The 19,199-nt window shown below is 40.0% G+C and overlaps 2 protein-coding genes across 4 annotated transcripts in view; both read left to right on the top strand.

The window, feature by feature from the left end:
- LOC144263914 (broad substrate specificity ATP-binding cassette transporter ABCG2-like) overlaps positions 1 to 11,013 on the top strand; it is a 43,850-nt gene extending 32,837 nt beyond the window's left edge. Inside the window, exons 10-16 of one of the 2 annotated variants that reach the window (XM_077815016.1) lie at positions 954 to 1,036; positions 2,709 to 2,798; positions 3,538 to 3,662; positions 5,369 to 5,523; positions 6,584 to 6,673; positions 7,852 to 7,946; positions 9,333 to 11,013. In XM_077815016.1, the coding sequence (XP_077671142.1) occupies positions 954 to 1,036; positions 2,709 to 2,798; positions 3,538 to 3,662; positions 5,369 to 5,523; positions 6,584 to 6,673; positions 7,852 to 7,946; positions 9,333 to 9,483 (789 nt within the window). In that variant the 3' untranslated portion in view covers positions 9,484 to 11,013. The remainder of the gene's footprint in view (positions 1 to 953; positions 1,037 to 2,708; positions 2,799 to 3,537; positions 3,663 to 5,368; positions 5,524 to 6,583; positions 6,674 to 7,851; positions 7,947 to 9,332) is intronic. The other variant, XR_013345875.1, reaches the window with a different exon arrangement.
- A 6,376-nt stretch (positions 11,014 to 17,389) lies between these two features.
- ABCG2 (ATP binding cassette subfamily G member 2 (JR blood group)) overlaps positions 17,390 to 19,199 on the top strand; it is a 51,383-nt gene continuing 49,573 nt past the window's right edge. Inside the window, exons 1-2 of one of the 2 annotated variants that reach the window (XM_077814378.1) lie at positions 17,390 to 17,723; positions 18,803 to 18,862. In XM_077814378.1, coding sequence (XP_077670504.1) covers positions 17,515 to 17,723; positions 18,803 to 18,862 — 269 coding nt within the window. In that variant the 5' untranslated portion in view covers positions 17,390 to 17,514. Of the gene's footprint in view, positions 17,724 to 18,802; positions 18,863 to 19,199 lie in introns of those variants that run through there. The other variant, XM_077814379.1, reaches the window with a different exon arrangement.

Below are 19,199 nucleotides of genomic sequence, written 5' to 3'. Positions count from 1 at the left end.
TATTTAATGCAAAGCTGTAAGACTCTGTCCCTTAGGGTTGAATCCTGCCCTTCTTTACAGCAAAAAGGACAATCCACAAAAGCCAGCATGCTAGGTGAGGAGCTGCCTAAGCTAGCCAATGGGAGATACTGACCAGAGGGGGAAGTCCTCCCCTCTCTGGGAGATAGGCACCTAAATCCAGGAGGCAGGGAGGTGCCTAGCTCCATTTAGCAATCCACAAATAGGCACCCACTACCTGGAGTCAGTCATCTTAGCTACCTAAGGCATTTGTCGTGAGAATAAATTAGGTACCTGCTTCACACCACCCAAAAACAGCCACTGGAGGAAGTGGAGATGGTGCTACTTTCCACTTTATAATTTTCAGTCCACTGATTAGAGCACTCACTTGGGATGTGGGAGACCCACGTTCAAATCCCCCTTCTCTGCCAGAGAGCGAGAAAGGATTTGAACAGCAGTATCCTACTTCTCAGAAGAGTGCTCTAACCGCTGAACTATGGAATATTCTGAGCTGGAATCCCTCAGTCTGTCCTGCTGAAGCTGTTCCATTGTGGATTAAAAAATGAAAGTGCGATTAGGGCAGGGGAACTGGACCCAGGTAGGTTCCCTAATCACTGGGCTACTGAGTCATTTGCCGCACCCCTTTTCTGGCCTAATGATTGCTCCACTGTGCATAAATACTTAAATAGTCGTAGTCTGGGATTTAGGCATCTAAGTGCATTTGTGGATCCCACGCAGAGTTTTTGTATGCTCTAGACCTTCTCCGTCTTCCCATCTCTTATCACTCTCTATCTAGGTACCATGAGTACATTTCTTTTCCATCTGTATTCACCACCTAAATATTTTATGTAGTTTTTTGCAATTTTGAACTTTTTTTTAAAAAAAGGTTCATTACAATACAAATTTAGATTGTAGTTGTTCTCTCTTTTTTAATTATTTATTTTATTTTATTTCAGCTGTGTGTTACACTTTTCCTGGGACTAGTTGTAGGTGCCATTTTCTTTGGGATACAAGATGATTTTACCGGTGTGCAAAACAGGCGAGTCAACTCAGGGATTGAATATCAATGGGGCTGACAAAACCATGCTGTTACCATCATAAGATAATGAAAATTGTTGTGGCTGAAAATGAACTTTTCTTGTCTTTTGTGAGATACCATAGCGACCACTTTAGAGCAAATGCATACCTGTAAATCATAAATTACAAAATAAGCGCTGGTCCTGCCATGAGCTCTCTGTGGCTAGATCCCTCCACCTGCATGGAGCTCACTGCAGACTCGAGGCCTAAGGTCCCATTTCTGCAACCCTTACTCATGTTGTCTACTACCTTGTGCAAGTAGTCCTGGTGAAATCATTGGGGCTACTTGCATAGTAAGGTACTCGTCATTGCAAGTAAGGGTAGCAGCACTGGATCCTAAGTTTGCAGTGAAAGATTCCAGAAAATTATACAAAATATTAAAAATGCACAACTCTTCATTAACCACTTCAACAATTAAACAAACAGCATCTGGAAAGACTTCCCTGAGATAAAATTCAATGGCCAAATTTTTCAGACTTTAGTTGCCTGAAGTTTGGCAACTAAAGCCCTGATTCTGCAAGCACTTATACACATGCTTAACTTTACAGAGGTGAACCTAAGGGGTCTGCTCATGTGAATGAAGTTACCTGAGTGTGTGTATGACTGGGGCCTAAATTTATATTTGGTACCTAAATAAAAGTGGCCTGATTACCAGAGGGACTGAACATCTGCAACTGTGGGAGCTGTTGTAGTCAGCACCTCTTAAAATCTGGCCATTTTTATTAAAGTGCCTCAGAATTGGTGTATGCCAAGGGCTTAAATTTGGCATCCACATTTGACAATTTTGGCCTTTCATTTTAGCAGGTAAACCCATCTCCAGTTGCTCATCATTTTCTCATATTCCATGTAGACTGAAATTTTTGGTCTCATATTTGTGCTCAGTCTGAAGGTAATTTAAACAAAATATTGAGTAAAGTCAGTCAAATCATTTTTCATTATTTGATTCTGACAAGCAACAGATGTTACCCACATATTCCAGTAATAAACACTGAACTCAGCTAGCTCAAGATTTGCTAAAGCTCCAGTCTTAGGGCCAAACCTGTTTCTGTTGAAGTTAATGGAAGTTTTACCATTAACTTAACCAGGAGTGGGATGAGTCCCTTAACTTGTTTAGTAGATCTCATGGAAACTTAAAAAATAATACAACTATGAAGAAAATTGATTTAGCAGTTTGAATGAAGATGGTTTAAAACTTTTCTACCTGTTTTCCCAAGCTTATTTTAAGGACACATTTATTCAGGATTCATGTGCTCATGACATCCCACTTAATGACACCTTGCTTCTCTGGCGATAGGTTATTAAATGTTGTAAATTAGTTGAGTAAGTCAACAAGACAAAAAAAAATAATAAAATATACTTTGTCCATTTCTATTTTGTAAAGAAATCTTAGTTATATAAATCCCTCCGACAGATTACACCTTTAAATCTCTATTGAGAAATAAGAAAAGACAGACAATTTGTGCATGAATTATGGAGTATGTGAAGTAGCAAAGCACATATTAGTGAATGCCAGTAGTTCTTTGGAAGAGTTTAGACATGGTCTATTGTAAAAACTACTGAAAATATATTCAAAATAATTGAATAAAGCACTAATGTAGCTGATTTTATAAGTGTAAATATTTGTTTTACCCTAGAATTGGAGCAATGTTCTTCGTGACCACCAACCAGTGTTTCAGCAGTATTTCATCTATTGAACTTTTCATTGTGGAAAAAAAGATATTTATGTAAGTAAAGCTTGATGTAACGGGTAACATTGCCTATTGTTAGCAAAGCTTATTGAACTGCTAATCTTTTTTGTTGCCCTACTAAATTGTCATCTAAATATGACAATTTAGTTATTCATACTTATTCATACCGGTCAGATTATTCACGGCAAGTAATATTCATTGCAAACGTATTTTTTAAATCCTGTTTATGAGTTGTTTGCAAACCAATCATCATTTCTGTGTATGGTTTTGTCCATAAATGCTGATAGTTTGGATAAATACTATTTACATTGTGAGTTGTTTGTGAACTGTTCACTTCTGTTACCAGAATCATATGGAGTTGATATTAATTGGGTACTTGGAACTTTACAGGCTTTATGAGTCACAAAATGAGAGAACTTGGAACTTTACAGGCTTTATGAGTCACAAAATGAGAGAATTACATATTTCTATACGTTAAGTGTGTTTTGATGATGTAAGATGTACACTAAAGACTATGGGCCATACTCGGAGAGGTCTGTGGACACAATTGTGTTCAGCAATAGGCATGTATATTTGCATATGTAATTATCAAAATTATAATGACATCTTATTGGTCATTGGCATGTGTAATTACAGTATGTGCACAAATGCATTCTTATTTTTCCATTTGGAATTGTATGCATGACTTATCAAAACCTGTCCATATGTGAAAATGATTTGATTGCTTTATAATTGATGTAATCTGTAATATGCTGTATATATTTCTGTGTTCTAGACATGAATATATCAGTGGGTACTACAGAGTGTCTGCATACTTCATCTCAAAGCTAATGGCTGATTTAATACCCATGAGGACTTTACCAAGCATCATCTTCACCTGTATAGTTTATTTCATGTTAGGCAAGTGCCCTATTCACAAGCTGCATTAAAACTAAAAAGAAAATTGCTTCAGTACCAACAATGCACACTCATTTTATGCCTCTGTCAATCATTTCAGGTATCCAGGAGTAGGTTGGATCAAATCTTCCTTCTTCCACTTTTAAAAAAAAAATCATTTTCTCTGTTTAAACTCCATGTACCAATATGGCATTATTTCTCTTGCTTGGTGAGTGCAATGTCATGAGATTGCCATTGGTGCTGTTATGCAATTTGCTGGACTGGGCACATTTGCAAAATTTCAAGCACACTTGTCACAGTCTGTGATATATCCCATCTGCACTTTCCTTGGAAACAGGGGTTTAAGTAGGGTGACTAGATGTTCTGATTTTATAGGGACAGTCCTGATATTTGGGTCTTTTTCTTATATAGGCACCTATTACCCCTCACCCCCGTTCTGATTTTTCACACTTGCTATCTGGTCACCCTAGGTTTAAGCATCATTTATAGATGGCTCTGTCTCACTGGTTTCCATGCTGTTATCTTTTCTTTTAGAGACTTTTAATCATTCTATCACGAAATACTTTTCATTACAGTTGGCCATGCTGATAAAACCCCCCATCAAAGAAAAATGTGATTATAAAAACCTCAAGCTCCTGGAAACTGATATTAGCCTGCTCTTTTCAGTCGTTTCCCCGGGTAGTAAGGACAATTTTAAAATTGCAGACATCCATTTTAGACCATTAATGCAGTTTCAAACACCATGCTCACTACACATTTCAGGAAGGTCAGACTGAAATATTTCATGGAGCAAGAAATTCAGACAAACTGTCAGGATGTTTCAAAACTTAATAATAATAAGATGTTAGCAGACCGAGGTGCTGGAACTAGGGGTGCTGGGGGTACTGCCACACCCCCTGGCTTCAAGTGGTTTCCATTATATACAGGTTTACAGCTTAGTTCAATGGCTCTCAGCACCCCCCACTATACAAATTGTTCCAGCACCATTGTTAGCAGAATGCAAGTACAGAACAAAAATCATCACTTGCTCTAGTCTGACTTTTTCCCTTAAACAAACGAGACATTATGACGCTATTAGGATATACAGAGAGAACATTTACATGGCTGTGAAACAGGGGTGGTTCAGAAACTAATGCCTAATCTACAGCCGCCAACAACCCCTGACTCATGGAAGACCTGACCCCACTGGAAACAAGTGAAATACTATTGGATGTTTATCGCATGTGAGCTACTGCTGTATGGGGTGAGGCATGAGCTGCTTCTTGTTCAGTTTTTCTGTGGTGATAACTTGAGCCCTTAGTGAATCAGGAAATCTCCTCCTTTATCTTGTTTTGGCTGAGACACATTACAGCTTTTTCTCCTTCCATTTCATTGAAAAAGTCAATTACAATCCCCAAACTCCTTCCACAAATACACACATCAGTTCTATTCTAGACAAAATCCCTAGTCTTTGTGCCCATGGGAGTCTGAACTCCTTCCCACAATCAGCAAGGCATAGGAATTTGGGACACTGATCCTTGGTCCTTGCAGCCAGTGATCCAAAATGTATGGTGTGGTGGTGAAAGGAGGGCAGATTTCCTTGAATCAGTCCTCCCACAAAATTTGTTCTCATAAGTGGGGCCAACTACATATATTAAGATAGTACACATTGACTATGGTACAAGCGCTGACAAAATTATACTGACAGCCTTCTTGTTCTGCTCCCTAAGGTTTGAAGCCAAGAGCAGATGCCTTCTTTATAATGATGTTTACTATTACGATGGTATCCTACACGGCCACTGCTATGGCGCTAGCAATTGCAACAGGACAGGATGTGGTAGCTGTAGCTAATCTACTCATGACCATCACGTTTGTTTTTATGATTGTGAGTAGCATTATTATGCTTTTATTTGTTTAGATGTAAACCCAAGCAGCTGTGAAGTTCAGAGCCAGATGGAGATCTCAATTTGAATTCTGCAAAAAGATCAAGAATCTGGGGCTTTCATGTTCCACTTTGTCCCAATACATTAACAAGAAATCAAAGTTCAGGCTTGTTTCTGAACTTCTCCAGAAATTTGGGGTTAAGGTGGGTTTTGGATCTGATGTTCTAGTTAGGGCCAAGTTTTAGTGATTAAAAATAATGGGGAAGAAGAGGGGAGGGATCATGCCAGTGGTAAGAGTGGATGTGGTGTGGTACATGATGCTCCATCTGCTCTGCAACTAGTGCATAGTTCCCTGTAGGACTGTTGCAGCCAGCATGATTTAGAGAGGACCTTAGCTGATCCAGGGCTGGGGGAGCAGAGAAGTGGCTTACAGTCACATTTCCCCTGCTCTCCTCAACTCAGCCACAGGTAAAGCCCACAGTCCCTTAAATTATGAGACCACTAACTTACTAACCATCAACAAGGAACCCAACTATCTATTAATAGGCCACATACGAAAGAGATGTGAGTTGGCTGCAAGCAGCGTGGATAGAAGCATGTCCAGTTTTCCACCTGGGGAAACACCACATTGAACAGTGATCTCAGGGCTACTTTGGGAAAGTTTTCCCTGAACACGCTTGGTGTGGCTCTTCAAAAGTGCCTGTCTGCCTTGTTTTTGGTCCAGTTGCCATAAAGAAGCAAAGGCAGAGGTTGGAGAATAGAAAATACAATTTCATATTTTAAAAACCATAACTTAGCAAAAACCTGATTTGGGATTCTCCCCTAACAACTAAAAGCGTAGTACACCAGCAACCAACCTCTATTGAAATTTACTTGTGTGCTCTGACTGGAGGATATAAACCCCTTATTATCCCCCAGTGTAATACAACTCAGACTTCTGTATAGCATATAGATTTAATGGGAGTTACTTGTGCATATTTGATTAGTAATGGTGACTCTGGACTGAAACACTTTCCTGTGAAATGGGACTTAGATTTTTTATTGTGTCTTTACTGTCTACAGATTTTCTCCGGGTTGTTGGTAAATCTCACAAGCATCTTGTCTTGGCTTTCCTGGCTGCAGTATTTGAGCATCCCTCGATATGGCATGACAGTAAGTGCTATGTTTTCCGGTGCATTGTGTTTAGAAACATCTGTCAAAAGGGACCATCTGAATCTGATGGGAGAAATGAATCCAGGTTTCATAGATTAGTGACCAATGGGCAAGTTTTTGAAACATACTGAAATTAAAACTTGACATGGCATACTTTAGTCAGGTATAGGGTGACCAGATAGCAAATGTGAAAAAATCGGGACAGGGAATGGTGGGTAATAGGCACCTGTATAAGAAAAAGCCTTGAATATCAGGACTGTCCCTATAAAATCAGGACATCTGGTCACCATAGTCAGGTGGCATGAGGAGTTTATGGATACAGCAGCTGAAGGTGGTTGTAAGAGGTAAAAACAACAAGTAGTCCTGTGGCACCTTAGAGACTAACACATTTATTTGGGCATAAGTTTTTGTGGGCTAGAACCTACTTCATCAGATGAACCCTAAGCTTACGCCCAAATAAATGTGTTAGTCTCTAAGGTGCCACAAGGACTCCTCGTTGTTTTTGCTGATACATAATAACACGGCTACCAGTCTGAAACCTGTAAGAGATAAGTGTCTCCTATCTGCAAGTGTTAAGAGATGTGCAGGTATTTAAATAACTATATATATATATATCTCAGTTACAACTATATTAGGATACAGTTTGCATAAAAACACTATATAAAATGAAACAGTATTGTATTACTTAAAAACAAAAGAATTTTTTCGTCTTTTAAATATTTGCTTCAATCACACAGAATATTTAGCTTTTTAAAAAAACCTGGAAGTGAATAGGTGGAATCATATAAGCAATTGCAGGAGGTGGACTTCATAAGAGTTGGATCTTTTCCATCTCTAACTACTATGATCTTATTTTTAGGAAGCTGAGTCAGTAATGCAGTTATGGTGGAAAATATGGAGTCTTTTGAAAGTGCTGGGTTAGATAGCTGCTGTATAGATGACCACTGTCATATGGGGTGCTGAATAAACTATATTCTTACATCATGTATACAACTATACTCTTACAACAAAATCAGCTATGACACTATGTTAGAAAAGATGGATTTGTCTGAGATCAGAAGCTATGATGCCATAAAATTTTTGAAGATAAATTTGATTTTTAGTAAGTATCTGATCCAGTTGGTTTGTCATCGCTTTAATAGTAATTCAGTTGTTGTTTTTTTCTTTTATCTTAAAAGGCTTTGCAAATTAATGAATTTACTGATCTGAAATTATGCACTGGTATCACTAATACAAGTCAGACTGATATGAACTGCACAGAGGTTAGCCAACCGTAAGTATATGTTTTGCATTAAAATGAATTCCACTACAACACAAGATTACAAGGTTTTTTTGAGTGCTAGAGAATTTGATGTGCATTCACCATCTACAGTAGGATTCTTTAAAGTAATATTTCTTTAGTATTAAGAAAAAAGCATTTTTTTTTTGCATTGTATGTGCTAAGATAACATGCTACAGAGGCCATGAACAAAAGAATCAGTAAAGATATTCATAGCAATATCGATATGCCTTTGTCATTTTGCATTCATTATGTCTATTAAAACAAAAACCCCACAAAACATCATCATACGACATGAAAAATAAAATTATTAATTGAAAAGAAAATGATCTCTTATCTTGGGACTTATATGATCCCCGACCATAGTATCTGACCACCTCACAGGCTTTAATGTAGTTATCCTCACAACACCACTGTGGGGAAAGGAAATACTATTATCCCCCCTTTTACAGACTGGGGAGGCACAGTGGGTATGTCTACACTGCATCTGGGAACAAGCCTCCCAGCCTGCATCTATCGACTTGTGCTAGTGGGACTCAAGCTAGCATGCTAAAATTAGCTGTGTACACATTGTACCTGGGTCTCCCAAGCATGGGATGGGAGGCTTGAGAGCCTGAACAAGAGTGTCAAACCAACATCCACACAGCTAGTTTTAGCGGATTAGCGTTAGCCGGGCTTGTGCAAATCTGTGGACCCGGACTGGAAGGCTCATTCCCAGATGGAGTGTAGACATATCCAGTGAGACTAAGGCCTGGTGTACACTGGGAAATTAGATCGGTATAACTATGTTGCTCAGGGATGTGAAAAAACCACCTTGAGTGAAGCAGTTAAACCAACTTAACCCCCGGTGTAGACAGTGCTAGGTTGATGGGCGAAATCTCCCGTCAATCTAGCTACTGCCCCCTTGGGGAAGTGGAGTACCTATGCCAATGAGAACCTCTCCTGTTGGGGTAGTTAGTGTCTTAACTGAAGTGCTTTGTGGTGCAGCTGCGTCACTGCAGCATTTTAAGTATAGATGCACCCTAAGTGACTTACCCAAAGTCACACACAAAAAAGTCTGTGGCAGAACTGGAAATTGAATTTGGGCTCATCAGTCCCAGGCTAGCACCTTAACCATTGGACCACCCTTTCTGTGTAGTTTAAATGTGTGTAAAGTGTTGTAATCTTATCTCAAGTCAATCAAGAGGAAAAAATGGAATTTAAATCCTTGGGTTCTGGGGTCAGGAGCTCCTGACGTGAAATGTCTCCATGCATTTTTCTTAAGACTTGGCTGCTGCCAAAATGCCTTTGTCGTCATGTGGAATTCCAGTTTAAATGAACATAACATAACAGATACCTAACAAAGGATTCACTTTTAAAAATCTCTACATATATTTTTAGGTATTGTACTGGAGAAGAATATTTGAAAACCCAAGGAATTGAGGCAACTTCCTGGGACCTGTGGCAGAATCATGTGGCTCTTGCATGCATGACAATAATTTTCCTTACAATTTCTTATCTGAAACTGCACTTCATGAAAAAGTTATCTTAAAACAAAAGTGTAAATATACTGTAATTCACATTGTTTGAATAGTTTTATAAGTTAGAAAACTGACTTGATTTTTGTTAACAGTATGCTTTTGTATCTTTTACCTCTTGCCTCAAAATGTAACAAAGTTAACAAAAATCTTCAGCAATACTAAATATTCATTGAAATGCACTTTCTTGAAATTTACAGTATGCCTGAATTTTTTTTATTGTAATGAAATATACATAAGAGTATTCATCTCTTCATCAGACCAATTGTAAAGTCAATTCTTTACTATATGCTATTTGTTAAAATACAGAACAATTATGAAATGGTAATAATTAATGGCTCTATCCACAACGAAAAGGTTCCATGGTTGGACAAATTTTCTTAATTTTGCACATCCAGAGTGATACTATGACAAAAAAGAAAATCTATTTTTAAGGTCTTGGATCACTAATTTTATCTCTCCTATTTCCCTCCTCCACATACATTCCACCACATCGTAGTCGCGTTTGCCATGCGCCAGATTTTGCCTGGCCCTTACATGGATGCATAGCTGGTGGTGGTGAGGGGAAGGCTAAGAAGCTGCCTAACCTTTGTGTACTCTGTATAAGAACTAGGAAGAACTGTAGCCCCTGAGGTTAGTTGTGGCATGCTGGGGCGGTCTTATTCCTTGGGGTGCATAGTGCCACAAAAGGACTTGGAGGAGCAGGCAGAGGGTGAGGTTATGGCTCTGACCCGCGCCTCGCATCTGTTTACTGGTCAGATGTAAAATCGGTTTGCATGGCTTCAGTAATGTGGAAATATGTATTGCTGAATACAAACCTTAACTATCATGCATGGGAAAATGTGCATTAAAATATACATGCCAAATATAATGCATTTTTTCTTTGCACAGTATTTCAGCTAGGAACACAGAAATTACCATACAGCAACAGACCAATAATCTACTTTGGTATCCTATTTCCATTGTGAGATTTTTTTTAAAGTAATATTTTTTGGTTATTTTTATTTGTCTTCTGGTTTCCGAGCTCTTTGGGTGAATTTGCTTCATGTTTTCAAGCTTTATTCTGTAACCATATGGGCTAGAAACTTCCTTGAAGTGAGAGGTGAAATTCTCATGTAATCTCTTGATTCCGGCTGTTGAGGGTTTAAGAAAAACACCAAGCATCACCAGACTCATGATCAAATTGTGAGAGCTGGCAACACTGTCTTAATAACATACTATAGCTGTAATACATTAATATGTAGTTTCTACAGGTAAATTAATTCTCACTTTATGTTGCATTTTAAATTTCCTTATGTCAAGTACCTCCTGTTTTTGTGTTATCTGAAGCGGTAGATGGTGTACCCTAAAGATATTCTACATTCTGTTTAATTAATTTATATAACTCTGTTGTATTTATTCTCCTTGAATGGAAGGCTTCTCAGTTCCTGTGCAAGAAATTATCTTTGTTGTCCTTAGGATTTTTTCTGTTGCAATTTTTTCTGTTGCAGCTATAGTGTGTCTTTTTAATGTGGTGACCAAAAATAAATGTGTTATTCAAAGGACGTACTATCTGGTTACGATGGTATTACAATGCTTTCTGTAATCCACTATCCATCTTAGCAGAGCTTAACATCTTAACATTTTTTCCATTGTTGTACCTCTTCAGTGAGCTGCCTTCATATTTTTCACATGGTAACAATTTAAACTCCGTCACTATGTATGTGAAGTTCCCTCCAGTATGCATTACTGCCCTTGTCCATGCTGAATTCTATTTAACATTGTGTGGCCCAATTATTTAAGTGTGTTAGGTCCTTTTGAAATTGCACATAATCCTCTCTAGTCTTGACTAGCTTAAATAATTTTCTGTCAGCCACAAATTTTACTGTCTCAACATTTACGCTCTTCTAGATCATCCATAAATAAACTGGTCACCACCAGTCCTGCTACTGACTCATTTTATCTCTGTGAAATTTGTAATATGAAATAAAATGTGTTAATAAGTTATAAAAGCATGTAAAAAGAACCCAATTCTGCAGCCCTTAGTGTTCAATTGAGGTCAGTAGGGCTGCAGGATTGTGCCCAAATGTACCTGGGAATAGTGTTAGTTTGGTTTTCATTATCACTGATGTGTTCATGTCTTTCTCAATGGTGGACAGAAAAGGTTGTGTCTGGGGCTTGAGAACATACACATTGTCATTAGTGAAGCATCAGTAAAACACTTTTTGAAAAAACTGAAGACCCCTTTTATATGCCCATGGGTTGTAATACACTGCAGCATGGTTTCCCCTGAAGTCCTAAAAGCTGGTATCCCACCATTTTTAATTTTCTTTACGGAAATCCTCCCTCCTCTTGATTTTAGGTTACTAGCAAAATAAATCAGGTCAGCTGCAGTTTTAAAATTTCCAAATGTCTCAGACCTTTGTTGTTGACATTAATTCTATTTATATTTTAGCTACTGCTGTTTCCTAAAGTCATGGGGAGAAACCCAGCTACCATGTGTGAGTTCAAACCATACTGATATAACAGATAACATATAATTACAGTGTATTTTCTACAAAGGCATTTATCAAAAGTATGAAGCCATGTTTCATAACTGATTTTCTTAGCCCAGCTGAAGAATCTGTCCTATCTCGGGGCCTCTTTTTCTGCCCCTTCACCCCCACGAACAGGACACAGTTTTGTGGTGACCTAGAATCCTATTTGTGATGTCTCTGACTTCAAGGAATATTTCCAACACATCTCTGAACAACATACTAACCCACAGAGATCTTCCTACCAACACTACAAAAAGAAGGATTCTGGGTGGACTCCTCCTGAAGGTCGAAACAACAGACTGGACTTCTACGTAGAGTGCTTCCGCCGACGTGCACGGGCTGAAATTGTGGAAAAGCAGCATCACTTGCCCCACAACCTCAGCCGTGCAGAACACAATGCCATCCACAGCCTCACAAACAACTCTGACATCATAATCAAAAAGGCTGACAAAGGAGGTGCTGTTGTCATCATGAATAGGTCAGAATATGAACAAGAGGCTGCTAGGCAGCTCTCCAACACCACTTTCTACAAGCCATTACCCTCTGACCCCACTGAGGGTTACCAAAAGAAACTACACCATCTGCTCAAGAAACTCCCTGAAAAAGCACAAGAACAAATCCGCACAGACACACCCCTGGAATCCCGACCAGGGGTATTCTATCTGCTACCCAAGATCCATAAATCTGGAAATCCTGGACGCCCCATCATCTTAGGCATTGGCACCCTGACAGCAGGATTGTCTGGCTATGGAGACTCCCTCCTCAGGCCCTCCGCTACCAGCACTCTCAGCTATCTTCGAGACACCACTGACTTCCTGAGGAAACTACAATCCATCGGTGATCTTCCTGAAAACACCATCCTGGCCACCATGGATGTAGAAGCCCTCTTCACCAACATTCCACACAAAGATGGACTACAAGCCATCAGGAACAGTATCCCCGATAATGTCACGGCAAACCTGGTGGCTGACCTGTGTGACTTTGTCCTCACCCATAAATATTTCACATTTGGGGACAATGTATACCTTCAAATCAGCAGCACTGCTATGGGTTCCCGCATGGCCCCACAGTATGCCAACATTTTTATGGCTGACTTAGAACAACGCTTCCTCAGCTCTTGTCCCCTAATGCCCCTACTCTACTTGCGCTACATTGATGACATCATCATCTAGACCCATGGAAAAGAAGCCCTTGAGGAATTCCACCATGATTTCAACAATTTCCATCCCACCATCAACCTCAGCCTGGACCAGTCCATGCAAGAGATCCACTTCCTGGACACTATGGTGCTAATAAGCGATGGTCACATAAACACCACTCTATGCCGGAAATCTACTGACCGCTATGCTTACCTACATGCCTCCAGCTTTCATCCAGACCAGACCACACCACATGATCCATTGTCTACAGCCAAGCTATGAGATACAACCGCCTTTGCTCCAACCCCTCAGACAGAGACAAACATCTACAAGACCTCTATCAAGCACTCTTACAACTACAATACCCACCTGCTGAAGTGAAGAAACAGATTGACAGAGCCAGAAGAGTACCCAGAAGTCACCTACTACAGGACAGGTCCAACAAAGAAAATAACAGAACACCACTAGCCATCAGCTTCAGCCCCCAACTAAAACCTCTCCAACACATCATCAAGGATCTACAACCTATCCTGAAGGACGATCCATCACTCTCACAGATCTTGGGAGATAGGCCAGTCCTTGCTTACAGACAGCCCCCCAGCAACCACACATCACACTACAAAAACACTAACCCAGGAACCTATCCTTGCAACAAAGCCCATTGCCAACTGTGTCCACATATCTATTCAGGGGACATCATCATAGGGCCTAATCACATCAGCCACTCTATCAGAGGCTCGATCACCTGCACATCTACCAATGTGATATATGCCATCATGTGCTAGCAATGCCCCTCTGCCATGTACATTGGCCAAACTGGACAGTCTCTACGTAAAAGAATAAATGGACACAAATCAGACGTCAAGAATTATAACATTCAAAAACCAGTCGGAGAACACTTCAATCTCTTTGGTCACTCGATTACAGACCTAAAAATGGCAATTCTTCAACAAAAAAAACTTCAGAAACAGACTGCAATGAGAGACTGCTGAATTGGAATTAATTTGCAAACTGGATACAATTAACTTAGGCTTGAATAAAGACTGGGAGTGGATGGGTCATTACACAAAGTAAAACTATTCCCCCCCCCCCCACTGTTCCTCAGACATTCTTGTCAACTGCTGGAAATGGCCCACCTTGATTATCACTACAAAAAGCTTTCCCCCCCCACCCCCGCTCTCCTGCTGGTAATAGCTCACCTTAAGTGATCACTCTCGTTACCGTGTGCATAGTAACACCCATTGTTTCATGTTCTCCGTGTATATAAAATCTCCACACTGTATTTTCTACTGCATCCATTCAATGAAGTGAGCTGTAGCTCACGAAAGCTTATGCTCAAATAAATTTGTTAGTCTCTAAGGTGCCACAAGTACTCTTTCTTTTTGCGGATACAGACTAAAGTGGCTGCTACTCTGAAACCTGATTTTATAACATAACAGTTTCATATGTTTCATAACACTGTTTCATAACGGTGTCTGATGGATGCTGGTACAATGATGGTTGCTCACTGTTGCACTATCCAATATACTGACATTCTGACGAGCATAGAGATCACACCTGTTTACTTCGTTCAGTCACAGCAAGTCATCTCTGGAAAGTACAGTCTTTTAAAAACATATTGTGCATCTATGAATAAGCTGGTTTCTGAATGGTTGAAATTTTATTTTTAACCTTTTTGGGACTTAATGGTCAGTCACACAGCAATGTAAGTGGCTGACACAATTTTCGGGTGGTATAGCTGATTGTTACTTATTCATATTATGTGTGTTTGTTCCATTAATTAAAATATTAAATGTACCTTTTAACGTTCATTGAACTGATTTCAATAATACTGTGTACTATTTAATTATATGTTTCCTTCAGACCTTTCACAAAATAAGCTGTTTTGTCAGAATCTCCATTCAGATATCTGAACTGTACAGTTTATGCAAATGATATATTCCTTTATAACAGAAGCAAACTTGTATGTAACATTGATATTTATTATGCAAAGCTTCTAAAAATCATCTATCACAGTCAAGGTAAATTACCATCAAAGTAGCCGATAGCTCACCAATGCTGTGGCCTTAAAATCAGCAGGTTCCTTAGCAAATGACGATGGGTTTGTACCATGCTCATAAATAAAGCTTTTCTCTGACTGTGCTCTTGATTGCAGTGAATTATTTTCCTAGTCCCTCTTTTGTTGTTAGAGCCAACCACTTACACGCGGTTCTTGAAATTGGCCTCACACATCTACAAATGGGTAATATTAAAAGGAGAATATTGGATTTTATTGCACAGCTTTCCAGGATAACCACATAGCTACCCTTGGCAGAATGTATTTCTCTAGATAAAAATACCATTTCAGTGCATGAGACCGATGTTTATTTTTAAACATTGGAGGGGATTTTCTATTTCCATTTGGTCAGTTGCACAGAAGTCCCCGCACTAGCCACACTCGTGCTCTCTTTCTCAGACGCTTTTATGGAGCGGGCGGGGGGGGGGGGGGTCAAAGCGCGCAGAAGCGCGGCTTGGCGCGTAGAGCAAGCTCCCCCCCGCCCCCCCGGTGCACAGGCAGAGAACAAACAGCGAGGTGCCTGCGTCCCTGGCCGGGCCGTTGAAACATGCGCGCGCTCCCAGTGGCAGCCGCCAGTGGCTTCCGTTAAAGCCGTTACTCGCTGCGCGGGCTGGGGGCGGAGGGGGGGGGCATTACACAGCTGCGCGCGGGCGAGCGGGGCTGCCTGAGAAGTAAGAACGGGGGGAATGGGCAGGCGCGACCCTCCCAAGCCAGGAGTCGCGTCCGACCCCATCAGCGCGAACCGAGCACCCGCCAGCCTACTTCGCCACGTGCCGGCCCGCGCATCCTCCTCGCCTGCCCATTTGCCGCGCAGGCCAGTGCCGGGGGGGGGGGGGGGGTGTAAGAGGCGCTCTGCTACCGCAGGGAGGGGCGGACTTGAGTCCGGGAGTGGAGCGGGGCCGGGTCCAGCAGCAGCTGAAAATCCAAGGAGCACCTACCCCTTGAGCCGTGCAACCTAAGGGTGACGGTAACTGTGCTGCGGAGAGAGGGGTTCAACCTCACACCTACACCCCAACCATATGCAACCCCGCGATCTACACCCCACTCAGACATACCTACACCCCAACCATATACAACCCCCCCACCTATACCCCACTCAGATGCTGGTACAATGATGGTTGCTCACTGTTGCACTATCCAATATACTGACATTCTGACTAGCATAGAGATCACACCTGTTTACTTCGTTCAGTCACAGCAAGTCATCTCTGGAAAGTACAGTCTTTTAAAAACATATTGTGCATCTATGAATAAGCTGGTTTCTGAATGGTTGAAATACACCCTACACCCCGTCCGCCTACACCCCGTCCGCACCACAACCATCTATACACCTACACCCCAACCATATACAACCCCCCAATCTACACCCCACTCATACACACCAACCATATACAACCCCCCCACGACCCACTCAGACACACCTACACCCCGTCCGCACCACAACCATATATACACCTATACCCAAACCATATACAACCCCCCATCTACACCTCACCCAAACCACATACCTCACCCCACCCATACACACCTAAACTCACCATCTACACCTACATCCCACCCATACACCTATATCTACCCCATACACATCTAACCAAATCTATAATACAAACCCACAAATACATACATCACACGACCCATACACAACGGCACCCCACCCATACAACCCCCCCATCTACACCCTAACCACATACAAATATCCTTTCAGAGAAGCTATAGAGAAAGTAGATAACTCTCAGTCCCTTTATAGAAATGTTTTTAGTTCTTATTTAAAGTAAAGTTAAGCAGTAGTAAATACTGTGCAAAAAATGGTCTGTATGAAAAGCACTTCAGTCAATACAACATTACAAATATAAATATATACTCAAATTAAATAAATCACTGTAAAACAATTGAGTCTTTATAACTCTTGGTTTGGTTGATTTATTTTTAGTCTCATTACCATTACATTGATTTATATAAATCTATAGCCTCCACGTGCAAGCGCTTCCTTCAGCTGGAGGAGGTTCCTGCAGGTGGAGGTGAGTCCTGTCTGCCCTGTGCTCTTGGGAGCCCCAACGCTGAGGGCTTATAGCTGCTAGTCCCTGCTTCAGTCTTAGTATGCTGTGATTGACTGAAATCTTGCTGTTATTGTATAGTTGATTTTTTTTAAAAAAAGAGGAATCAGTAGGATATGAGAGTGTCGTGAATGTTACCATACATGTAGGTTTATCCAACAACAAAACATTAACATTATGTTTCAGGTACTTGTTTCTATTGATTTTATATTGTGAATGCGCTTATGGTAACTTTTACTATAAGTATTTTTGTTATAAACGACAGAAGCATCCTTCCAGAATGACAGAGAACCAGCCACACAGCAGTATTCAGATATCAGAACCAAGTACCAATGGCTTCCCTTGGAAAAAACTGTCCTCTATAGAAAAGCAAAAGTTTCCTGCAGAAGCCACTGTGACCTTTCACAACATCTGCTACAGAGTGAAAGTGAAGAGTGGCTTTTTATGTTGTCAAAAAGCTGTTACTAAAGAAATTTTGAAAGATATCAAGTACGTATTTAAAAAAATATTTAGTGTACGTTAATTTTCTTTTTCATACAACTTAGTCAACAACCTCATGTCAACATCCATCAGATAGATTCAGGAATGACTGAAGAAATTACTGTAAGAAATACAGTTTTTGAATTCACACTTTGGATGTTAACTTTTGTATTTTATAAAACATAATGTAATATTGATACATTAATACATAAGAGGGTTACAACATCAGTTGTGTGTTATTTAATTTAAACTTAATTCTGTACAAATATATTACTAGTTGGATGCATTATTACTTTTATAAATGTTGTATGATAATTTGAAAAAAAAAGTTAATTATCTGAGCTGGTAGTTTAGAACCCTTATACAGAAGCATTGTTTGCAGCACAGCAAAGAAATCTCAGTTCAGTTGGAATTTGTGATTCATATTGAAACTCTGATGTATTTTTTTTAAAAAAAAAGTAGTACTTGTGGCACCTTAGAGACTGACAAATTTATTAGAGCATAAACTTTCGTGAGCTACAGCTCACTTCATCGGATGCATACAGTGGAAAACCTTATGCTCTAATAAATTTGTTAGTCTCTAAGGTGCCACAAGTACTCCTTTTCTTTTTACAGATACAGACTAACACGGCTGCACTCTGAAACCTGATGTATTTGAGAGTTTGAAAACCAGTTTGCAGGTGCTTAACTCAAGGCCCATCTTAGTTCTGATGGCAAATAGCTGCCTAGTCAGGTTTGTGTGCAAGTCACCAGTTTGTAGGCACAACTGTAAGTCCGTAGGAAAAATGTGTAAATGTCCATACTAAAGTAGGTATGCAATTGGACCTGAACTTCGGGAGAAAAAGAGGAGCTTAATGTGGCTTAAAAAAACAGCCTCTAAAATTGAAATATAATTTTGTATATTTGAAAACTAAAAAATTATAAAAAAAAAAATTTTCTAGCAAGTAATTTTATTTCACATAGCTGAGGAACTTCACCAGTTCCCAAAGGATTTTGTTTTACAACAACAGACAAACAAGGCTTTCAAATTAAATGAATTAGTCTACAAATAAAACAGTGACTTCAGGAAATGTTGCTTTTGTTTGCAGTGGGATTATGAGACCTGGCCTTAATGCAATTTTGGGACCCACTGGCAGTGGCAAATCTTCGTAAGTGTTGAAGCAATGAAAGGACTTATTTTACATTACCTGTATTCCTCATGTTGAGAAACCATGCCAAACAGAAAATGTGCCTGCATACTTATAGTATGGATGATTAGGAACACAAGAGCCAAGTGTTCAAAATGGCTTCAACCCAAACTCTTAATTAGTATGTCTCAAACTGTATCTTTATCACCCAAAAGATAACTCAGATTTCCATGCTCAAAAATAAGGTATCTGGAGTTCAGCTACTTGATTTAGGTGTACAAACAGAATCTGTCATATAAATCTAAGTTTTGGAAACTTTTCCAGCTGGCATAAATTACAGCAGCTCATAGGCTGCTCA

Source organism: Eretmochelys imbricata, chromosome 4 (genome assembly GCF_965152235.1).
Source record: "Eretmochelys imbricata isolate rEreImb1 chromosome 4, rEreImb1.hap1, whole genome shotgun sequence".
Taxonomy (NCBI): domain Eukaryota; kingdom Metazoa; phylum Chordata; order Testudines; family Cheloniidae; genus Eretmochelys; species Eretmochelys imbricata.
The sequence above is the reverse complement of the archived record's forward strand: the minus strand, read 5'-3'. Positions and strand labels throughout refer to the sequence as shown.